This window comes from Anabrus simplex, chromosome 8, assembly GCF_040414725.1.
Source record: "Anabrus simplex isolate iqAnaSimp1 chromosome 8, ASM4041472v1, whole genome shotgun sequence".
NCBI lineage: Eukaryota > Metazoa > Arthropoda > Insecta > Orthoptera > Tettigoniidae > Anabrus > Anabrus simplex.
In genome coordinates this window covers 62,874,388-62,895,912 of record NC_090272.1, presented here as the reverse complement: position 1 = coordinate 62,895,912, position 21,525 = coordinate 62,874,388, and the positions used below count along the sequence as shown (strand labels likewise).

Genomic DNA, 21,525 nt, shown 5'->3' with positions numbered 1-21,525 from the left:
CTTTGAAGTGACATTAGTTTACACTCCCCTTACAAAGAAGAGTGGCAGGGGGTTTGGGGCAGAGCCCCCAATGAGCAAAAGAGTTTCTTTTGTAATGACTAAGGAAGGGGGAGATAGGAACAAGCTTGTATTGTCAACTGAAGGATATTTTACATCATGTAAAGCAGTTTGGATCTCGGCAAGAGGACACAGCAAACAAACACTGATCAACGTACAAAAATCAGTCGCATAATTATTATCTAAATGAATGAATGAATAAGCCTGTAGTGTCCCACGAATGGCAAAGGCATCTCTCGAAAGGGGAAGCTCTGTTCGATTGATCTTGCATGGTGAGCTAGTCACGTGAGATGGTTGTTTGTCATTTTTGGTAGTCTTTTTTCCACTGGTTTACTTTATACCTACTGGTGTGAGATGTTTTGTCTCTATCTGGGTATATATAAAATAAGAGTTTGTTCTGTACATTGCTCAGAATTCAAAGAGAATGGTGTTTCTATATCGGTCGTGCCCACAGTAACAAGGAAATGCACTTTTTAATGATCCGTCATTTCTCTCTGTCTGTCTGTCTGTCTGTCTGTCTGTCTGTCTGTCTGTCTGTCTGTCTGTCTGTCTGTCTGCCTGTATGTTCACACATCACGAGAAAATGGCTGAAGAGAATTTAATGAAAATCGGTATGTAAAGTCGGTGAATGAGCTACTATAATTTAGGCTATAAATCATTTTATTCACTTTGATTGAAATGGTACTTAAGGGGAAGGCCTAAAATTTTAATTCTCACATATTTATGTTATTAGTGGTCCTATTGATAAATACTAAATAACTAAAGTTATATAGAATTAAATTTCCGATCATTTATGTCTTAGATGTTTTTACCGTACCAGCTATGATAACAGAGGTATTAATGAATTTGTATTTTTGTTGCTAAGTCCATATCAGCGCCGAGCCACGAGAAAATGGGTAAACAGAATTTCATGTAAATTGGTATATAGAATCGGGGAATAAGAAACTACAGTCTAGCCTATAAATAATTTTATTCACCATGGATAAAATGGTAGTTTAGAGGAAGGTGCCTAAAATTTAATTTTTAAATACCTATGTCATTGGTCCTATTGAAAAGTACTACATAACAAAAGTTACAAAGAATACAATATCCGATCATTTCTGTTTCATTCAGTCGGAAGAAGATTAAATGTGAAGGCCTACAATATTGAAAACTCATGAAATTGATCAACAATAACATTACATTGACCATTGTTTGTTGTGATGTTCTTTGTCTCTTATGGTGCCACTCATCTCCGATAGACGGGATTACTGCTGCGTACCGAGTATAACAGCCTGCCTAAATATTGGCAGGAAATAGCTGGGGAATTAGACAACTTTCTTCTTCAGCATGCCATTCCTCTGGTTCATACATTTTCTGACACTGCTGGTACGTAACACACTGGTTCATCATAGCATTCCAGCTATTCGATCCCTTAGTAGTAGTAGTAGTAGTAGTAGTAGTAGTAGTAGTAGTAGCAGCAGCAGTAGCAGTAGCAGTCTGCGGCCTGGTCATTCCAGCTCTGGAACTTTAGACTGTTAGATTGGCAGCGTAGTACTGTTCGTTAAAAGTGAGAAAATGTGTGGTTTTTCATTTAATTGAGTATTTAATATAATGGCATTGCTTTTAATCGCGACGTTCCTACTGACATCATTGTAATGACCTATGTTGGTTTCAGTTGGGAAAACCACTGAGACAGTCTTTCTGAGGATGTAAAAAGGCAGGTGGAGAGTGAGTGTCTGGCATTATAATGAAAACTCCCCAACTTGATTGTCACCGATGGTAGGTAAGGGGGCCTACCATTATGATGAAAATTCCCTGACCCAGTCTTCACATGAGAAAAGACGTATTGTGACCTCCCCATCGCGTTTCTTGGGTAACGCTAAGAGCTATGCAATTTAATACAATCTTACTCTCAACGTGTACACTACTTAATCTAGAATTCTTTATGCAATGTAGAGTTCAGTAGCGAAGCATGGGTACATTAGCTAGTTTCTATGTATAATACTTATTTCAACACTATTCAATACACTCATGTAAGTTTTCTGTCTAAAAATAAAACTGCATCCTCACTTTCTGGTCTCTTTTAGTAAAACACAAAACTCTGAATACAGTTCCTCACAAGTTAGGTGAGTTTGTTTTGCAAAGACTTTCCTGTGGCTCCGCTTGCATTCAGGAGATAGTGGATTCAAACCCCACTGTCGGCAGCCTTGAAGATGGTTTTCTATGGTTTCCCATTTTCACACCAGGCAAATGCTGGGGATGTATCTTAATTAAGGCCACGGTTTCTTCCTTCCCAATCCGAGCCCTTTTCTATCCCATCATCACCATAAAAGCTGTCTGTGCCGGTGTGATGTGTAAAGCAAATTGTAAAAGAAGAAAAAATTCTCTGGTTCCTCAGAAGTAAACCTTGACTTTTCTAATATTAGAATTACAACTGACCATGACTGTTTACTTCTGAGGAAGCGAAGTATGATCTTCGAGAAGCAGGAAATTTTCCTGTAGTTTATCTCATTTCACACGACATAAAACTAAAACCTCATAATATTAATGAACAACTTTTTTTATTGTTTACGGGCCAGTAAAATTTGCGCCACATATGCGTGTTACTCAGCATCAAATAAGAGTTGTAGAAAACTATTTCTGGTGAAACTAAAGGACTAGAAACTTACCTGTCATTAACCCTTTGGGCTCCAAGCAATAACACACATCGTTCTACACCAGCTCCAAGTTTATTTTGACAGTAATTAAGAAAATTATAAATTCCTGAATGTGAGGAGTATTTGGCATACAAGTATCTATTTAAATAGCTTCAGGGTGTTATAGTTTTCCAAACAGTCATCTGGATGAAGTCCTGGTTTCCTAGAACAAGTTTTGGTCTCAAACATGATTTCTCCAAGTATTTCATCAGGGAAAAAAAAAAAACAACTGAAAAATTTCAAGATGCTTCTCAAAGTTTTGATCTAATATCACACCACTCCGTGCACTGAAAACGAACCGCAGCAAATAAGCATCGTGAGCTTATACATGTTCCAGTTGGCTAGTTGCTGCCCGGAAACCACATCAGCTCTTCCATTATTATTATCAAATCTACAATCGCCATCGTTGTCATTTTCGCTGCTTGAGTCACTTGAATTAGCAGGTAAACTTCCATTCTCTCTAAAGGCACTAACATGCGACTTCTCACTATCATTCAGTTCGTTCAGTAAAGTGTTAATCTCACCCGTACACATTCGCTTGTTACCTCGGCCCGACGTTTCAACAGATCTCTTGTGACAAAACACCAATAATGAAGCGTAAACTATCGATCTATTGAATGGCTAAAAATAATTGATTTATACTGTGTGTGAATCTAGCTCAACCTTTCCATTCCAAGACTGTAGCATAAGAAATAACCTAAATGATTCATTAAGGCTGTAAAATTCATCTTGGGTAGGTGACACCAGACACAGGAGTGCAACAGAAATATTTATTTGTAAGATCGCTCCCGACACAAGAGCATAAAGGGTTAATGGAGATGCATCTCTTAGTATTCAAACACATTTGGCACCTCCTAAACAGGTATGCAGACACTCGGTGAATCGCATCCTTTGAGATGTTCCATATAACTTCCCTAATGTTCTCTTGTAGTTCTTCACTCAGATGAATCCATGCCTCATCATTGAAAAATAATAATTCTGGGTCAACATACCCATCTTGAACAGAGTATGAAAATCAGTTACAAAACTGATTGCACATGCCAATGGCGGGCTTCCTTGTATTTTGGACAGCTGTGAATTTGTACAGTTTCACTTTTGACATTTTAATTGCTCTTTGGACTGAAGAAAGTGATACACTAGCCTGTTCTGTTAACAAAATTCATCTCCTGCTGATGTGTTTGTTGAGAACAGACCTGATGGTGCAAATGTTTATCACTATATTACATATGCATTCCTATTTGGAAGATGGACGCCAGGAAATGTGCAAATGAATTGAAACTTTCTCTCCTTGATAGATGAATACTCACGTAACACTCCTCAATGAAAACACAAGATTCTAATGTAAACCTAACTTTTTTAAACAGCACTGTACTAAAAAGACATTCATACAGAAACTACTCTGCCAAAATTAACAGTAGAGCATTGGCAACATAACAAAAACTCTTGCTGAAGTCAATAAGATAACTTCAGTTATTAATCTCGCATATTGGCATTTGTCACCCTGCTCAGCTATTGGTCTGAGGCTACAGATAACTCTGCAAACATAGTGAGGTCACCATCTGACTGACGTTGTGCCCACCTTACATAACTTTAAAATAAGGACCCTGTATGTATCAATTTGAAAAGTGTGAAAATACTTTTTTTTTTTTTTTTTTTTTACAAGTTGCTTTACATTGCACTGACACAGATAGGTCTTATGGTGATTATGGGACACAAAAGAGCTAGGAGTGGGAAGGAAGCGGCCGTGACCTTAATTAATATACAACCCCAGCATTTGCCTGGTGAGAAAATGTGAAACCACGGAAAAGCATCTTCAGGGCTGCCGATAGTAGAGTTCGAACCTACTATCTCCCGAACACTGGATGCTGGCCGCATTTAAGCAACTGCGGCTATCGAACTTGGTGAAAACCAATACAATACATTTTCTGTTTATTCTTATGTTCCTCTGCCATACTTATCTAACACCTTCATTGAGAATGCAATAAAACTCTTATGATCAGGAACACCAGGGGCCTAGCCATTGTATTCTCTATATCTCTTGTTATGTAGTACTTTTTGATAGGACCAATAACATAGGAATGTCAAAATTAAATTTTTGGCTCCTTCCCCTAAACTACCATTTCCTTCAGGGTGAATAAAATTGTTTATACCTTGGACTGTAGTTTCTTATTCCCTGACTATATACTGATTTTCATTAAATCCTGTTTACCCATTTTCTTGTGCCTCGGCGTTCATATGGACTTGGCAACAAAAATACAAATTCATATTATCATACCCAGTATCGTAAAAAGGTATGACATAAATGATCGGAAATTTAATTATACATAACTTCAGTTATGTAGTATTTATCGGTAGGACGACTAATATCATAAATATTTGAGGACTAAATTTGAGGCATTCCCCTAAACTACCATTTTGCTCCATGTGAATAAAATTATTTTTAGCCTAGATTGTAGTGGCTCATTCCCCAACTTTATATACCAATTTTTGTTAAATTCTCTTCTGCCGTTTTCTCGTGATGCGCGTACATACACACAGAAAAACAGACAGAAATTACGGGGAAGAAAAGGTACATTTCCTTGTTGCTGTGGATGTGACCGATACAGAAATACCATTCTTTTTAAATTCTAAGCAATGTACAGACAAAACTCTTATTTTATATATATATATATATATTTAAAAGTTTCAAACATATAACACTTGGAGTACCAGTAATGGTCTTGTGGATTTGAGTTCCTAAATGAGACTAGTTGGTCACAGAGTTTGTGTACCTTGATATTTAAAGATAATTCAGTGTAGCTGCATTCAAATCAATACTTAATCAAATGAAAGTGACATAAAATGTCATTGTCTAATAATCCCTCCAGAGAATAATTATAAAAGAATGAATATTAAAAAGACTGTATCATTTTTAAAATGAAATTATCACAGTATTGATACAGGTAAAATCTATTAATTGTTGAAGTACATGTTGAATACTGTATAAATAAAAGGTTCGATCTTCTTTAAGTTATAATTAATGAAGGATATCCTGTTGTTTTGAAAACCAAATCGTATCCGTCCATAAGGGCATTAATTGGGTTTATATAAAAGAAAGAAAATAAATTTCAATGTGAATTGATATAAACATTATGGGAATGCAAGCAGAAAAAAGAAAGAAAAACTTACCCTTCAAGGTTGCTGTGGGAATTAAAATTTGTAAAAAAAAAAAAAAAAAATGTAAGTATTGGAGTTTCTCATACCAATGGTAAATTGATTTCTTGCTTGGTACCTCCTTATTTTATGCAGTCTGGATTGTCCATTGAATGTCTGTAGGATAATTGCTTTTATGAAATTCTAATAATAGGAAACTTTCTTGGCATTTGTTTTCTTTCGAACTAACACCTGCTGGAAACGAGTTACAAACTTGTGTTTTTTGTTGGAACATAAAATTGGAGAGTTTCTTCTCAAAATTATCTGTATCTGTGTAATAGAATTTTCTTTGCTTCCCTTTAGGTTGAATATAGGCAAATTACTCCTGGCTGTAAACCTACTCCGCCTGGGACGCTTCTTGTGAAACAAGGTACCACGACATCGTGTATGTCCTTATCTGGTTTATATGAATTCACACCCAAGGGTTGCCATGGATATGCCCAACCTTTACAGAAGTGCGACTTATCAGCGGTGCCTGTCAGACCTGTCGTATTTGAAGCCATTTCACACACTGTTGGGGGAAGAGTTCTTTCTGAAGAGAAAGTGAATGACATGTTTGTTAGTATAATAGGTCCAGACGACAAACTGAAGACAAGGTAAGAATTTTGGAAGTATTTGTGTCATTAATGGTAAAACTGAATACCAAAATATTACTGTATTTACCACATAAAAATGAATAATTTCCACACCCTAATTTTAGGAAGGAAATTATTATTATTATTATTATTATTATTATTATTATTATTATTATTATTATTATTATTATTATTATTATTCATTTTTGTGCTAATGATGTAGCTTTGTTAAATATTCATATTGAAATCCATAAATAGTACAGTACATTAAACACATCTGTTCTGAATCACCAAATAGCTACAATAAATACAAATTTCTCTGGTGTAAACTGATGGCAAATCTGCAGAAATTCGCATTATTTTCTTCATAATTGATTAGGAAATGTTGTGCAATGCTAGTTTTCGTACGTATTCACATGTCCTGTGTTCACTTTCTGAAAATTTTGCTTTCTGTTCTCAAAATACTCGGCAGTTGCTGTCTGTCCATTTAAGACAAGCTTTTATTTTCCTCCAGTCTGGTATGAAACTCTTGTCCACACTAGAGTGCGATCACCAATTTTTCTCTGTCTCTTCAATAATGTGGAGCTTTTCTTTAACTGTGAATGACCTACAACGATGAACATGGCAAGGACCATGTGATACTACTTAAACCAACGCCACACAAATGATACAGTATCTACATGGCATGCTTCTTGCTTTTGGTGGGAACAGACTTGTTAACAGAATGGACAGAAAAATACCAGATTTCTGTATGTCAAGAGCACTGTAGCGACCTTGATGAAATAATATTCACACCTCAACTTTCTGCTGCCACATTTTCAAAAAAATCTCTCTCTTCTCTCTTATTGTTCCCTCCATACTCAGGCTTATGATCTCCGAGGAGGCTATTGGTCACTTGTCTTCATCCAAACCTCAGCCAAATGTGCTGCACCAAAAATTTTGTTTAGTGCCACACCATTATCGGTTCTTGCCAAGGCATCAAAAACCACACTTTTCTTGGTTGAACTGCTTGAATGCTTGTTAACAGCGTGATGAGGAATATAATATTTGGTTATCTTAAAGTAGAATTTGGTTGAAGTTCGACCATCTGTCCAAGCGCTTCATTTTCTTTCATGAACACAACATAGTCTTGACAAAGGTCACTGTGCACTCTGTTTCCTCGCCAGGAAGTGAAAGCTTTATCTTTTAATTTCTTTTGAATTTCCTGGGCAGCTCTACTACGTATTTTCCACTTTCATCCCATACGGTGGTATCGATGAAATTTTTCTCACATCCCACATGTTCGAGTGAATGAGCTTACTTCCTCTGTGGACCAGAATTGTAGTATTTGATTCTCTAGACTGAGGTCACTGATGAAGAATGGTTGTTTTCTCCTTTTCATTTGCTGTAGATACTCCCTGCTTAGAATCCACTCTAGTTGAGTAGTCTCCTGAAGTGTAGGATATCCTGGACGAGTTTTCCTTTCCTCCTCCATAAGATGCAAGAACTGAGCTCCGATTAGTAAGCAAGTATTCCGAGGAAAATGGAAGTTTGAATCGGCGAAGATGACATCCTTTGGGATAGTCCATTCCTTGAGTTGATACATGATTCAGGGAAATTGCCAGTTATCCATAGGTTCAAATCCAGCCCGGAGGATAATGAAGTAAAATAATGTAAGCTGAACTTTCTAACATCTTGTATTATGATATTGCACTTTTTTTAAAAAAAAAAATACCAACTTACAAAGATTGAGTTTACCATAGCAATCAAGTTTACCTAACAATAAGTATGCGGGAACTATTTGTGTACGTACAGTATTTGGTTATTGAATGTTTAGTTCAGACACACTTCTTGGCCCTTGAACCTCCATGTTTAAAAAAGTCAACATAATTTTGTTTACTTAGTCAGTGTATTTTTATTAAGCATGGTAACTGTAACCTTGGCTCCACATTCCTCAGTCTGAAGATTGGTAGACAGAATTCTTCTTCACCACTTCTAGGTTTTTGCATTCACATAATCGATGATTTTGGTTAATGAACTGCAATTTTGGCCTGCCCCTTCCTCTTTTCACTCCACTTTCTCCTCCAAAACATTAACTATAATGCAATGTGTCTGTACAAGTGTCTATTGAACCGATCTCTTTATTTTAATACCTCCTTCCAAAGACATCTCTTTTCTTCTACTTGGGATAAGCACATCTTCGTTAAGTCATTTTTGCCATCCAGGATAATCCTTCCATTTGTCTCCAAGACCACAGCTCCAGTGCGTCTGTTTTCCCTTTTTAATTTTTGCCATTTTTTCAGGTCTTAAAGAACAACACTTCAAATATAACATTTAATCAGTTTTAATTTTACATTTTTGAATTATTTTTTAGTGGTTAGACTGGTCATGTTCTTGAAGAATGCCATCTTGGTGTGGACATTTCTTTTCTTTATATCAGTTGTGCTTTATCCATCAGCAGTAATTTTTCACCCAAGATAAGTAAAAGTTTTCACTTATTTTTTTAGTGGAATACCCCTAATAGGTTTCATGCTTAAGCTAAATCCTCTATCATTAGTATTTTTGCAGTGTTTAGATTGATTACTCTTTTCACAAATTGCTCTAGCACCAGTGATCCTCAGGAAAAAAAGAAAAGTCAATCGAAATTGAAACTGATGCCCTAAATCTGAAAGCGTAGGTTTCATTCACGTATAGTTGTGGGAATTTTTCAGTAAGTACATCCATGATATTTTCACTGTGTGTAATCCTGAGGTATGGCGTCAAACATCTCACTCATAAAAGTCATCACTGATTCTCCACTTCAGCAGGCCAGGTGGAGGAATGAACAAGCATCTTCCATAATCTTCTGTCCTGCCATTACTTGTCTTCCTGTATCTTCTCCCATTCCAGTTTGTTCCTAGCCATATCCTTTTACACCTACTTAATCTCACTATATCTCCATACACCGAGCAAGTTGGCTATGCAGCTTGGACCATGTGAGCTTGCATTCGGGAGATGGTGGGTGTAAGCCCCCACTATCAACACCTTGGAGTATGATTTTCTGAAACTTGAGCGGTGTATGTACAGAATGAAGCACTTCCAGTTAGTTAAAGAAAAGGCTTGCATCAATGTGTATTAGCTAACTGTGTGTAGTACGGCTGTCGCATAGGATTTTACCTGAGATAGTCTCAATCCTCAAAAGTTTTAGTATTATTATTATTATTATCATCATCCTTGGGTGTTATCATGAAGACCTTAGTACACTTCCTCAGAAGTAGACTTTGACGGTTCCAGGAATGTGAGAAGGTTTAAATTTAAGATTGCCATTGCTCTGTTGATGAAATAGTGTTCTCATTCATCACCAGATGGCTTAATGTGTGTTTACATAGGTCGAGTCATGAGTCATGGCAACTATTTTTTTTCTCATGAACAGGAGACAACAGGGAAAATCTCAGATATGCATTTGGAAATGTATGATATGTACTTCCGAAAGATGCCACTAGATGGTGTATGTAAACAACAGTGTGGGTCTAAACATGCCTCCAAATTCAATGTGTGAGTGAGTGCGCCACAAAGTGGAAGTCAACAAGCAGGAGCAACGATCGTATATTAAAATAGCAGTTTTCCGCGGTAGAAATGCACGCCAGTGCCATGCAGAGCTGTGGGAAGCATTAGGTGTGCATGCCATGCCCTATAGAACAGTGGCGAGATGGGTGGAGACATTCAAACGGGGTAGAGTATAAACTGCAGATTTGCCTCGCCCAGGCCGTCCAGTGTCCATGGACAAAGATGTACGCACAGTGGAAACCTTGGGTGATTATTTTGAAGGTCTGTAACCAGTGGAGACCTGTTCTTTGTATGTAGTCTTGTGTATTTGCTATATATACCATAATAAAACAATGTTTACCAATGGCCTGTGTTCTGTCACTTTCCTACGAGAAACTCCTGAAGTCAGAATTTGCCTTCAGTCACTATGCATGCCCTATATTTCCAAATGCATATCTTAGATTTTCCGTGTTGTCTCCTGTTCGTGAGAAAAAAAATAGTTGCCATGACTTATGACTCGACCCTTGTATGTTCTGAGAAGTAGTCTCCATATTTGCACAGAAGTCTGATGTTTTCTTGACATTGAATTAGGCCATTAGAAAATAACAAGATCACCGGATTGATAAATAGGGAGGGCACGTTTTATTAAAAATAAAACTCATATACAAAGAAAGGCTAATAACAAACCATGAAGATTAAATTGAATTCAGTTGGGGATGAATCGAAAACAGTGTATATAAAGTTAGCCCACCCTTGGCTGTTGTTGTAATAGTTCAAACTGTGTGTGGGAGACTGTCTGCCAGGTGTTGGAATATCTCCGGGGGAATGGCAGACTATTCTTACTGTAGCGCTGTAGCAAGTGTAGTTAGTGGTATGGGTTGTTGGGTTCTGAGATGAAGTCTCACTTCAAGTTCATCCCAGAGGTGTTCGATAGGATTGAGACCATACAGTACCTCTGGTCTGGTCAGTTCATTTCTGGAACTTTGTGGTCACAGACCACTCATGAGTAGACTTTGGTTTATGACAGGGAACATTACCGTGCTGAAACATACTGTGATTATCTGTGAACTAGTCTTCTACAGTAGACAATACACAGCTTTTAAAGATAAAAATTTCATTGTTCCGTATTGAAATTATTGATGTTAAAAATTAAATAACTGGAAAGGATGTTCAACCTATTCAATACTCAAAAGAAAGAAACGTAGCAATCACATTTCTATTTAAATGGGACCGGTTTCGACCTTAGTCTAGGTCATCATCAGCCATAAAAAACATGTAAAATGTTTATGAATGTTGGATGTCAGTTTCACATGTTTTTTATGGCTGATGATGACCTAGACTAAGGTCGAAACCGGTCCCATTTAAATAGAAATGTGATTGCTACGTTTCTTTCTTTTGAGTATTGAATAGGTTGAACCTCCTTTCCAGTTATTTAATTTTTAATACACAGCTTGTCAAAATGTTCTTAATATCCTTCCGTATTTAACATGCTCTAATATTATGAGAGGACCAAGTCCTTTCTTGGCAAACACCCCTACATAGTCACCCCACCTCTGGACACTGTATATACTGGCATGTATCGTTCACTTGGCATTCCCCACACCCAAACCCTCCCACCTGACTGCCACATGGTATGGCATGATTCATCCCGAGCCTTGACCCCCTGTTCTTGTATTTCATAGTCCCAGATATTGGTATCAGATAACATCATGCAAATTTTCCTGTACAACTTTCTTCACTGTGCCACAGTCCCTGTCGATCAGTACATGTGACCTGCCTGGCTGAGGTTTTGTTTACCACCACCACCACCACCACCACCACCACCACCACCACCACCACCACCACCACCACCACCACCACCACCACCACCACCACCACCACCACCACCACCACCACCACCACCACCACCACCACCACCACCACCACCACCACCACCACCACCACCACCACCACCACCACCACCACCACCACCACCACCACCACCACCACCACCACCACCACCACCACCACCACCACCACCACCACCACCACCACCACCACCACCACCACCACCACCACCACCACCACCACCACCACCACCACCACCACCACCACCACCACCACCACCACCACCACCACCACCACCACCACCACCACCACCACCACCACCACCACCACCACCACCACCACCACCACCACCACCACCACCACCACCACCACCACCACCACCACCACCACCACCACCACCACCACCACCACCACCACCACCACCACCACCACCACCACCACCACCACCACCACCACCACCACCACCACCACCACCACCACCACCACCACCACCACCACCACCACCACCACCACCACCACCACCACCACCACCACCACCACCACCACCACCACCACCACCACCACCACCACCACCACCACCACCACCACCACCACCACCACCACCACCACCACCACCACCACCACCACCACCACCACCACCACCACCACCACCACCACCACCACCACCACCACCACCACCACCACCACCACCACCACCACCACCACCACCACCACCACCACCACCACCACCACCACCACCACCACCACCACCACCACCACCACCACCACCACCACCACCACCACCACCACCACCACCACCACCACCACCACCACCACCACCACCACCACCACCACCACCACCACCACCACCACCACCACCACCACCACCACCACCACCACCACCACCACCACCACCACCACCACCACCACCACCACCACCACCACCACCACCACCACCACCACCACCACCACCACCACCACCACCACCACCACCACCACCACCACCACCACCACCGGTATTTGAAGGTGCTCAAATATGTCAGCCTCATGTCGGCAGATTGACTGGCACATAAAAGAACTCCTGTAGGACTAAATTCTGGCACCTAGGCGTCTCTGAAAATTGTAAAAAAAGGACATAAAGCAAATAACATTATTATATTACTACTACTACTTTTTCTTTCCTTCCCTGAAGGGGGAGACGGGCCTCTTAGACAGTAACACCATCTCTCAGGCCGGAAGATTTGTTATGGTGAAGGAAATGCACAGAGAAAGTCAGAGGGTTGGCAGCCATGGCCTATACTGGGACCTGTCCCGGCATTCGCCTTAGTGCAGGAGGATGGAAAACCATTCTCAGCTATGAGGTTCAGCCCTGTCCCATCTCCTGATTGCAGGGGCATAGTGCCATGGCCACCCCTCCTCTGCTTGGTTGGCTGGTCGGAGTACAGAGCTGTTGGACCACGGACCAGCCGTGACCACTTGTGGGCCGAGATCCACTCTGCATCCACTGACCACACACACAACATCAAGCTCTTGGCTGCCTTATGTAACAACACTGGTGGTTGTAGTGACACAGATAGATAGGGGTGTGATCAGATTGTGTATTTTATATTTTGATGCATCTTTGTAAACAACATCAATTTCAGTTGACTGAATACTTTTTGATTGGTGGTTTTCAGGAGCTCTTGCTGTTTTTCTGTTCTGGTGATAATTCTTCTGATTAAATTAATTTTCATTTCATTTTTTCCCCATATTTAGGTTAGGTCCTCTGAAACCAGAAATACTGCCTAATGGGAAGGTGTCCTACAAGTTTAACTTCAAGGCTGCTGAAGGAGAAATATTGAGTTTGGTTCCTTCAGCTGCAGTTTTACTCTTCAGTCCATCAAAGGCATCATTAGTGGGACCCAAAGACTGCATAGACACTGCCGTGGAGTTTACTGCTGAGAAGGGGAGAGTGATTGAAGGACAAGTAGTGCCTGTACTTGCTGGTGTCAAGATTACTGTCTCTCATAAGGACAGCACTGATGTCATCGTCTCTGCTGAAACGTCGGCTACTGGAACGTTCAAGTTTGGCCCTCTGCCAGGAGGCTTTGAATACAGGTAGAATGAATTTTTCTTATTAATTTACTGGATACCACCAAATCCAACCTTAATTTATTTTCACCTAAGGGAGGATGAAATAATTATTTAACTTCCTTTTATCAGAGTTTATCAAATGAGAAAGTGTAATATAGCAGCATTTAACAGGCTAGTGTTGGATACATTTTAACATTAAAAGTAATTTAGACTTCATTGTACTTTCTTAAATAATGATTCATTTAGTGAACCTTTCAAAATGGTAACAACAGTGTCATGTATTAAATTAAGTTTAATCTGAATATTATGAAAAAATCTAGGAAAAAAAAATAGGGATGGTTCCCCTGGTGCCTGTCATTAACTCTTGATATTCCCAACATCCAAATTATAGAATAGGTTTGGCTGGCTACATACTTCTGCTCAAATTCTGGAAAAGTACAGGTGTATTGCTATACATTCCTAAGTTCAAAAAGTTTTACACTAATGCTCTTCTCCTTTAGTTCCATTTTCCAGTTCCCTCCTGGGTCGAGTTATCGATGAATCATTGCCTGTTTCTTCTCCACTCTCCTCTTGCTTCCAGTGTTTCTTCTATCTTTCCTCCTTTCTGCACCATGCTTTCCTCCACTGTATCTATCCACCTCTTTTGAAGCCTTTCTTGTGATCACTTTCCTGTTAGTTCGTCTGTAAATACTCTTTAGAACTCAGTTTTCTTCCTTTCCATCGTATGTCGATACCATTTCATCTTGCTTGTTTCTATCCTGTCCTGTGGTTCTAAAGTTGCACTCTCTTCATTTTTGATTCTATCTTTTCTTGTCTTCTCTATGATACCTCTTTGTCTTGGCCGCCTGTATTCCACTTTCATCTCATTGTTTTTGTCCATATACATGCTGCATACGTATTGATACAAAACAGACGGAATGTCCACTCCATGGCTAACATGGTTAGCATGCTGGCTTTTGGTCCATGGGATCCCGGGTTCAATTCTCGGTCGGGTCGGGGATTTTTTACCTTAATTGGTTAATAGTGATGACTCGGAGGGGGAGTGTGTCACTTTCAGCATATTAGAATTCATCACAGCTAGCACCCCATCCTCACAAACGTGTGGGTCGTCTGTTGGCATCAGTTTGAAAGATGGGCATCAGGGTTCTCTGGAGGCCACATGCCATTAAAGCAGATGGAATCATGGAACCTGTTTTCATTTCCTTCCTTCCTTCCTTCCTTCCTTCCTTCCTCCCTCTTCTGTACACTTTTCTCATTCCAGACTCTTCTGTCACCTGATTGCATACATTGACTTGTTCTTGTACTTCCATTTCATTTTCTTCCATATCACTGTGTAAAAAAATAAAATCCAAGGCAGTGAACTGAAATTTTTAAGAAGTATGACAGGAAAGACAAGAAAGGACAAAGTAAGAAATGAGGGCATCAGGAAGAAAATCAGAGTGGAAAACATTTTACAACAGAATGGAGAGGGATAAACCTAGATGGTTTGGACATGTTAACACATTGCGGACGGGATCAGAGTTTGGCTGGCTGAACGTTGCTGACAGGTCCCGAGTTAACTCGTTTTCATGAGACTGTACATTCGGTGACATCAGGTTGAACTTCTAAAACTAGCTAGCGGTCTTGGTTTATAGAATGTCATTGTTGAAGGTTTTGTTTATTCCATGCTACCTTACTTTTCATTCTTCTCTTTTTATGTTTCAATTTCTTAGTTTTCCGACCTAATGTTTACGTCGTTCAAAGAGACGTGTAGTGGGTAAGATGGCGCTTCCCAGACTGACTACATGTTTAGATCAGGACGAAATATTTAATGAGCTGTATGCGGATAATTATTTGGAATGCCCAAGGAACATTGAAGAATGTGAGTTTGTTACTGGAAGCTCTTCTGATGAAAGTATGAGTAGTGATGGTGAAGATACACACCCTTCAAAACAACATGTACGCACCTTCACCGAGGTCATTGATACACAACTTATCACACAAGGAAACATTATTAGGACTCTTCTAGAAGGTTTTCCTTGTGAATGTTATCACAGTCAGTACAAAGTTAGTGAAGCCAGGCTCATTTGATTTTATGTGTGCGCTTTCGCATTAAGTTGCTCAGGAAATGGTCGGGGACAGGTCATGGTCATTGTGAGGATCATCCCGTTAGCAATGTGGTAAGAGGATATAAGAGAGAAGGATGCCAAAGCGGATGATGGAGAGCAAGAGGAAGACCCAGACTAAGGTGGTTAAAAACAATCAAAAATAGTATAATTAGAAAAACCCTGGATTGGAAAATTAAAGAGGAATGATGTTGGTTGGATAGAGGAAGCTGCCCATAAACATCCCAGTGAGAGCTGGGTGTGGGAAATGGATGATGATGGATGATGATGTTTATGCCATCTGCAAACAGTAGATCCTTTACTGTGTTTCTCTATGGATTTCATCCATGACTATGATGAAGAGTATGGGGGACAGTATGCTTCTGTGCTGAAGTCCTTGCAGGTATCATCATCATCATCATCAGTTTTCCACTCCAGTTGCTCGGGTGTGGTTTATGAGCACTTTCCACTTCTGTCTGTCATTGTACCACTCTTCTCTCAAGACGACATCCCAGCTGACTCCTCTTGTTCCTATGTCCTCTTTCACTTGGTCCAGCCATCTCTTCCTGGGTCTTCCTACCGGTCGTTTTCCGGGCACAACTGTGTGTAGCCATTGTTTTGCTGTCCTCCTATCGTCCATTCGTTTGACATGGCCAAACCATTTCAAACGGGTCCTTGTCACTTTTTCATTCAGGGATGGGTACACACCAGCTTCCTCCCTTATTCTTTCATTCCTTACCCTGTCCCTTTTTGTCTTCTGTACCATAGTTCGTAGGAACTTCATTTCTGCGGCTTGTAGTTTGCTATCCACTTGTTGGGTTGTTGTGCAGGTTTCTAGGCCATATGTTATTATGGGGGTGAAGTATGATTGGAATAGAATCTGCTTTGATCTTAAGGGAACTTGTTCGTTCCAGAGGAGGTTCCAAACTTGATGGTAAAACTGAGCTGATTTTTGAATGCGGTTGTTAATCTCATACTGTATTCTGTTATCACTTGAAATGATGCACCCAAGATATTTATATTGGTCTACTGTTTCCAGCTGTGTACCTTCCAGCATTATTTTTCCTTTCTTCTTCTGCCTGTTGACAGACATAGTAACAGTTTTCGATTTATTTATTATTAATCCATGTGCTTTCAAATGTTCATTCCAGGTGTTCAGCCTCTCTTGGACTTCCTTCTCTGTATTTCCCCAAATTACTACATCATCTGCAAATGCAAATGCATTGATGTCCATATTGTTCTTCTGCTTAATTTCTTTCATCACTTCATCCATGACAGTGATGAAAAGTAAGGGTGAAAGGCTACTGCCTTGTTGCACTCCTTTAGTGGTTTGGAACCAATCAGAATTACCGTTTCCTACCTGTATGCAACTGCAGCAGTCTTTGTAAAGCATTTTAACTTTCTGGATAAGCCCTTTGGGTACATTTTTCTTTCTTAAGCATTCCCATATAGTCTTCCTTGGAACACTATCAGATGCTTTTTCAAGATCCAAAAACACTAGTGTTAAGTCTTTGCCCTTCTCCCTTGCAGGTATCCATCTCTTAATTACTTTACCTTCTGTATAGTGCATCTCAAAGTGAACTCCTGTTATTTTCTGTTATTCCACTAGTAAAGTCTGTTGTGATCTTCTGAGAGTGCTGTTCCTTGGTGTAGGTTTTATGTTCAAAGGCGCTCATCTCTACTCTATAGATGTGATATTACCCTGGAGTTCCTTAGGGCTCAAATGCCCCTGTTAAGGAGCATTGTTCTTGGTATTGGAAGAGTTCTTCCATATGAAGACAGTAGGAGATCATGATATTTGAACATATCCAACTTAAAAAGCGCAAAGGGGTTGTTATTCTGGGCTGAATGGGTCAGGTGGTATGGCAATGGCCTTCTGATCTCAAGCTGATAGGTTTGATCCTGGCTCTGTCCGGTGATATTTGAAGGTGCTCAGTTATGACAGCCACATGTCAGTAAATTTACAACCATGTAAAAGAACTCCTACTGGACAAAATTCTGCTAACTCGGTTGTCTCCAAAAACGTATATAGGTAGTTAGCTGGATGTAAAACCAGTAACATTGTTTTATAATATTTTTTCCTTCAAGTCATCTTATTATTTTGTTCTTTGAAATTTCTTGATTTAAAAAATCTTACTGTCTCTACTTTCTGATGGTGTGGAAATGTGACAGTTCCTCTTTATTATTAGCCTCTGGCATGTGCTGGATAAAATACTGAAAATCTCAAGTCATTCTCCCACTTCTCTTCTGTTTAGAAATTCTGTAATTCTCTTGGGAGGTTGACTTCTGCAGATCACTTGGCAACTTATTCATGATGTATAATTTCTTTGCTTGTAACAAATAATATTCTACTCTCGAAGTTTCAGTCAGTGTAATGGACTTCATATAAAGGAGTAACAGTAATTTATCAGCAAGGTTCTAAGTCCTGTGATCATTATCTGTGGGGCCATCAATTTTGTATGGAATTGGACCACAAAGACATCACTTTCTATTTCAAAAATTCCACTTGCATTTGATCAAGATATGAATTATGAGCAGTATTTAAGATAAGTAAAATATCTGGTATAATTTGATAGAAATTTTGATGAAATCCTTTTCCCATGTATTTTTATTCTTAGTCTGGTATTTCTATTCTGATCTAGGTGCTTTCTACTTTCTGCCATCTTACCATCTATTTTAGAATGTACACAAATGCATTTATTGTAAATGACATGCTAATTTTACATTTTTGCAAATATATAAATTTTTATTTAAACAGTAGACTTCTGTTTCACTTGTCCGACTCATTGGCTGAATGGTCAGCGTTGAGGCTTTCGGTTCAGAGGGTCCCGGGTTCGATTCCCGGCCAGGTCGCGGATTTTAATCACCTCTGATTAATTCTTCTGGCTCAGGGAGTGGGTGTTTGTTTTTGTCCCAACACTTTCCTCTTCATATTCACACACAACACACTACACTACCAGCCACAACAGAAACACGCAATAGTGATTACATCCCTCCATATAGGGTTGGCGTCAGGAAGGGCATCCGGCCATAAAACCGGGCCAAATCCACATGTGTGACACAGTTCGCACTCGTGACCCCACAGGTGTGGGAAAAGCGGTAGGAAAAAAAGTAGATACTTTTTGTTTTACTTGCTTGTAGTCTATCTGAGTATCACCTACAGTAGTTGAAGCAATAAGGGCACGTTTAATTCTTCTGGTATAATGTGGGTTCAGTGCCTTGGTAGGGTTCAGAGATTTAGAAACATAACATAACCTCATGCCACTGAGGTTTATTCAGCCTACAACCTCTCAATACCACTTTGTTAAACACAGTTGAAGCTTATGACCTTCTCTCCTCCATGGGTCTGTGTTAAGACCTTTATGAAGATCGCTTTGAATTTTTGTAACCATTTTTTAATTTCTTTTCAGTTATTTTCAATGTTCTTTTACAAAGTTCCATAGATTTCTCATTCAAATGTATGGAATATTTTTATATTTGTCTTGGTATGTTTTGTCATCGTGAACACCTGATATTGATGCGATGATTTCTATATATATTTTTTAAATCTCAATAATTGTGTTACAGAATAAAAGCAGAGAAGGAGGGCTATGTGTTGACTGGACCAGACAGCAAAGGTAATTTCAATGCTCACAAGCTAGCTGAGGTAATAGTAGAAGTCTTGGATAAAGCTGACAACAAACCTCTACAAGTGAGTAATATGGCACATTAAGATTTGGAAATATGAAAACATTTTGCATTTAGTATTGTCATTTATAACTGTGGACTGTTCTAGGGAGTACTGCTATCGTTGTCTGGAGGTGAGAGTTTTCGACGAAACAGTCAGACTGGAGCAGATGGGAAGAGAACCTTTAGTTCTTTGAGTCCTAGTGAATATTATCTTCGTCCAATGATGAAGGAATATCGCTTTGAGCCAAGTTCAAAGCTGATTACAGTCAAGGAAGGTGCTACAGTCAGTGTTCAGTTGTTGTAAGTATTGTAATTGTAACTGTAGAGGAATATTCGCATTATCTGTTCTCATAGGCAATTACAGGTTTTAAACATCTGTTTTTATGTGTGGTGGTGGCTCAGAAGTTCCCAGTTTTTGTTTATGCACCTCCAAATATAACTTCTCTTTAAATTTTTAACCCCACAATGGCCAGTAATATTTGCCTAATCAGTCATTGCCACTAGCGAGTGAGCATACTGAAGCATTATTAGCGATTATTAGAAGGCTGAGAATGGAGAATACAGATCACATGCTGTAATCCATTAACTCACCATGTTAGTTTCCTCATCAGTTCAGTCACTGCTTTCTAAACCAATATCTACCTCAATCCTTTTGAGTACCTGCTCTAATTACACATTTCGGTGCTGGTAGAACTTTCTTTCTGTACTTCATAATATTCCTAGATAACTAGATGTGCTACACTTTCACCAAAATTGTTGAGTTTTTCTTTCTCCTTTGGACGTGGTTTATGTTTACCTGGGCACCGGGTGAGTTGGCCATGCGGTTGGGGGCGCGTGGCTGTGAGCTTGCATCTTGGAGACAGTGGGTTTGAATCCCACTCTCGGCACCCCTGAAGATGGTTTTCCTTGGTTTCCCATTTTCACACCAGGCAAATGCTGGGGCTGTACCTTAATTAAGGCCACGGCCGCTTCCTTCCCATTCCTAGGCCTTTCCTATCTCATCGTCGCCATAAGACATATTATCTGTGTCGGTGCAATGTAAAGCAAAAAAACAAAAAAGAAAAAAACAATACAAAACTCTTCAAGAACTTGCTCCGTACTGCATTTACGTATTTGATCTACGACTTCATGTTTTTTTGGAACATTCGACATGCGGTGCTGATCCCTAAAATTATACAGTACCTCATGAACTGCAACTGAAAAATACGTATTTGATTCTAGACTTCTTCATAACATTGAAATTTCAACGCATAGTGCTCCCGAAAGTGTTGAACTGCAACTGAAAAATACGTATTTGATTGAAATTTCAACACATAGTGCTCCCTAAAGTGTTATACTGCTTCATAAACAGCATCTGACAGAATTATTTAAACTTCACATTTTGTTTACCTGTACATTGTCTTTTGTACTTATTTGTGATTGGCTGAAATTTCAACACACAGTGCTCCCTAAAGTGTTTTAGTGCTTCACAAACTGCAACTGATGGAATTATTTAAACTTCACATTTTATTTACCTGTGCATTGTGTTTTATACTTATTTGTGATTGGCTGATATGACCAAGAATACTGGTCGATACCAGTACCAATTTTAATTAAGTAGGAATGTAAAACTTACATTTCTTATTTTAATAGTATTGAAAGGTTGAACCATCATATTTATCTTCTTTCAGCTTAATAGTGATCTTACTTCAATACGGAACACTATGAAATTCTTATCTCCCAGTCAGGAAATCAAAAAATTGAAGAAACAAGATTTTCACTTCCGGAGGTGCACATGGCCCTGAGGTTCACTCAGCCTACACCAAAAATGAGTACCAGGTTAATTCCTGGGGGTAAAGGCGGGTGTAGAGCTAACCACTCTACTCCATCAAGTGCCGAGGTTACAGA

The 21,525-nt window shown here is 39.5% G+C and overlaps 1 protein-coding gene across 1 annotated transcript in view; it reads left to right on the top strand.

The window, feature by feature from the left end:
• Positions 1-21,525, top strand: part of LOC136878783 (BOS complex subunit NOMO1) — a 149,706-nt gene that overhangs the window by 85,844 nt on the left and 42,337 nt on the right. Inside the window, exons 10-13 of the mRNA XM_067152252.2 lie at positions 6,231-6,523; positions 13,568-13,909; positions 19,537-19,660; positions 19,745-19,938. Of these exons, the coding sequence (XP_067008353.2) occupies positions 6,231-6,523; positions 13,568-13,909; positions 19,537-19,660; positions 19,745-19,938 (953 nt within the window). The remainder of the gene's footprint in view (positions 1-6,230; positions 6,524-13,567; positions 13,910-19,536; positions 19,661-19,744; positions 19,939-21,525) is intronic.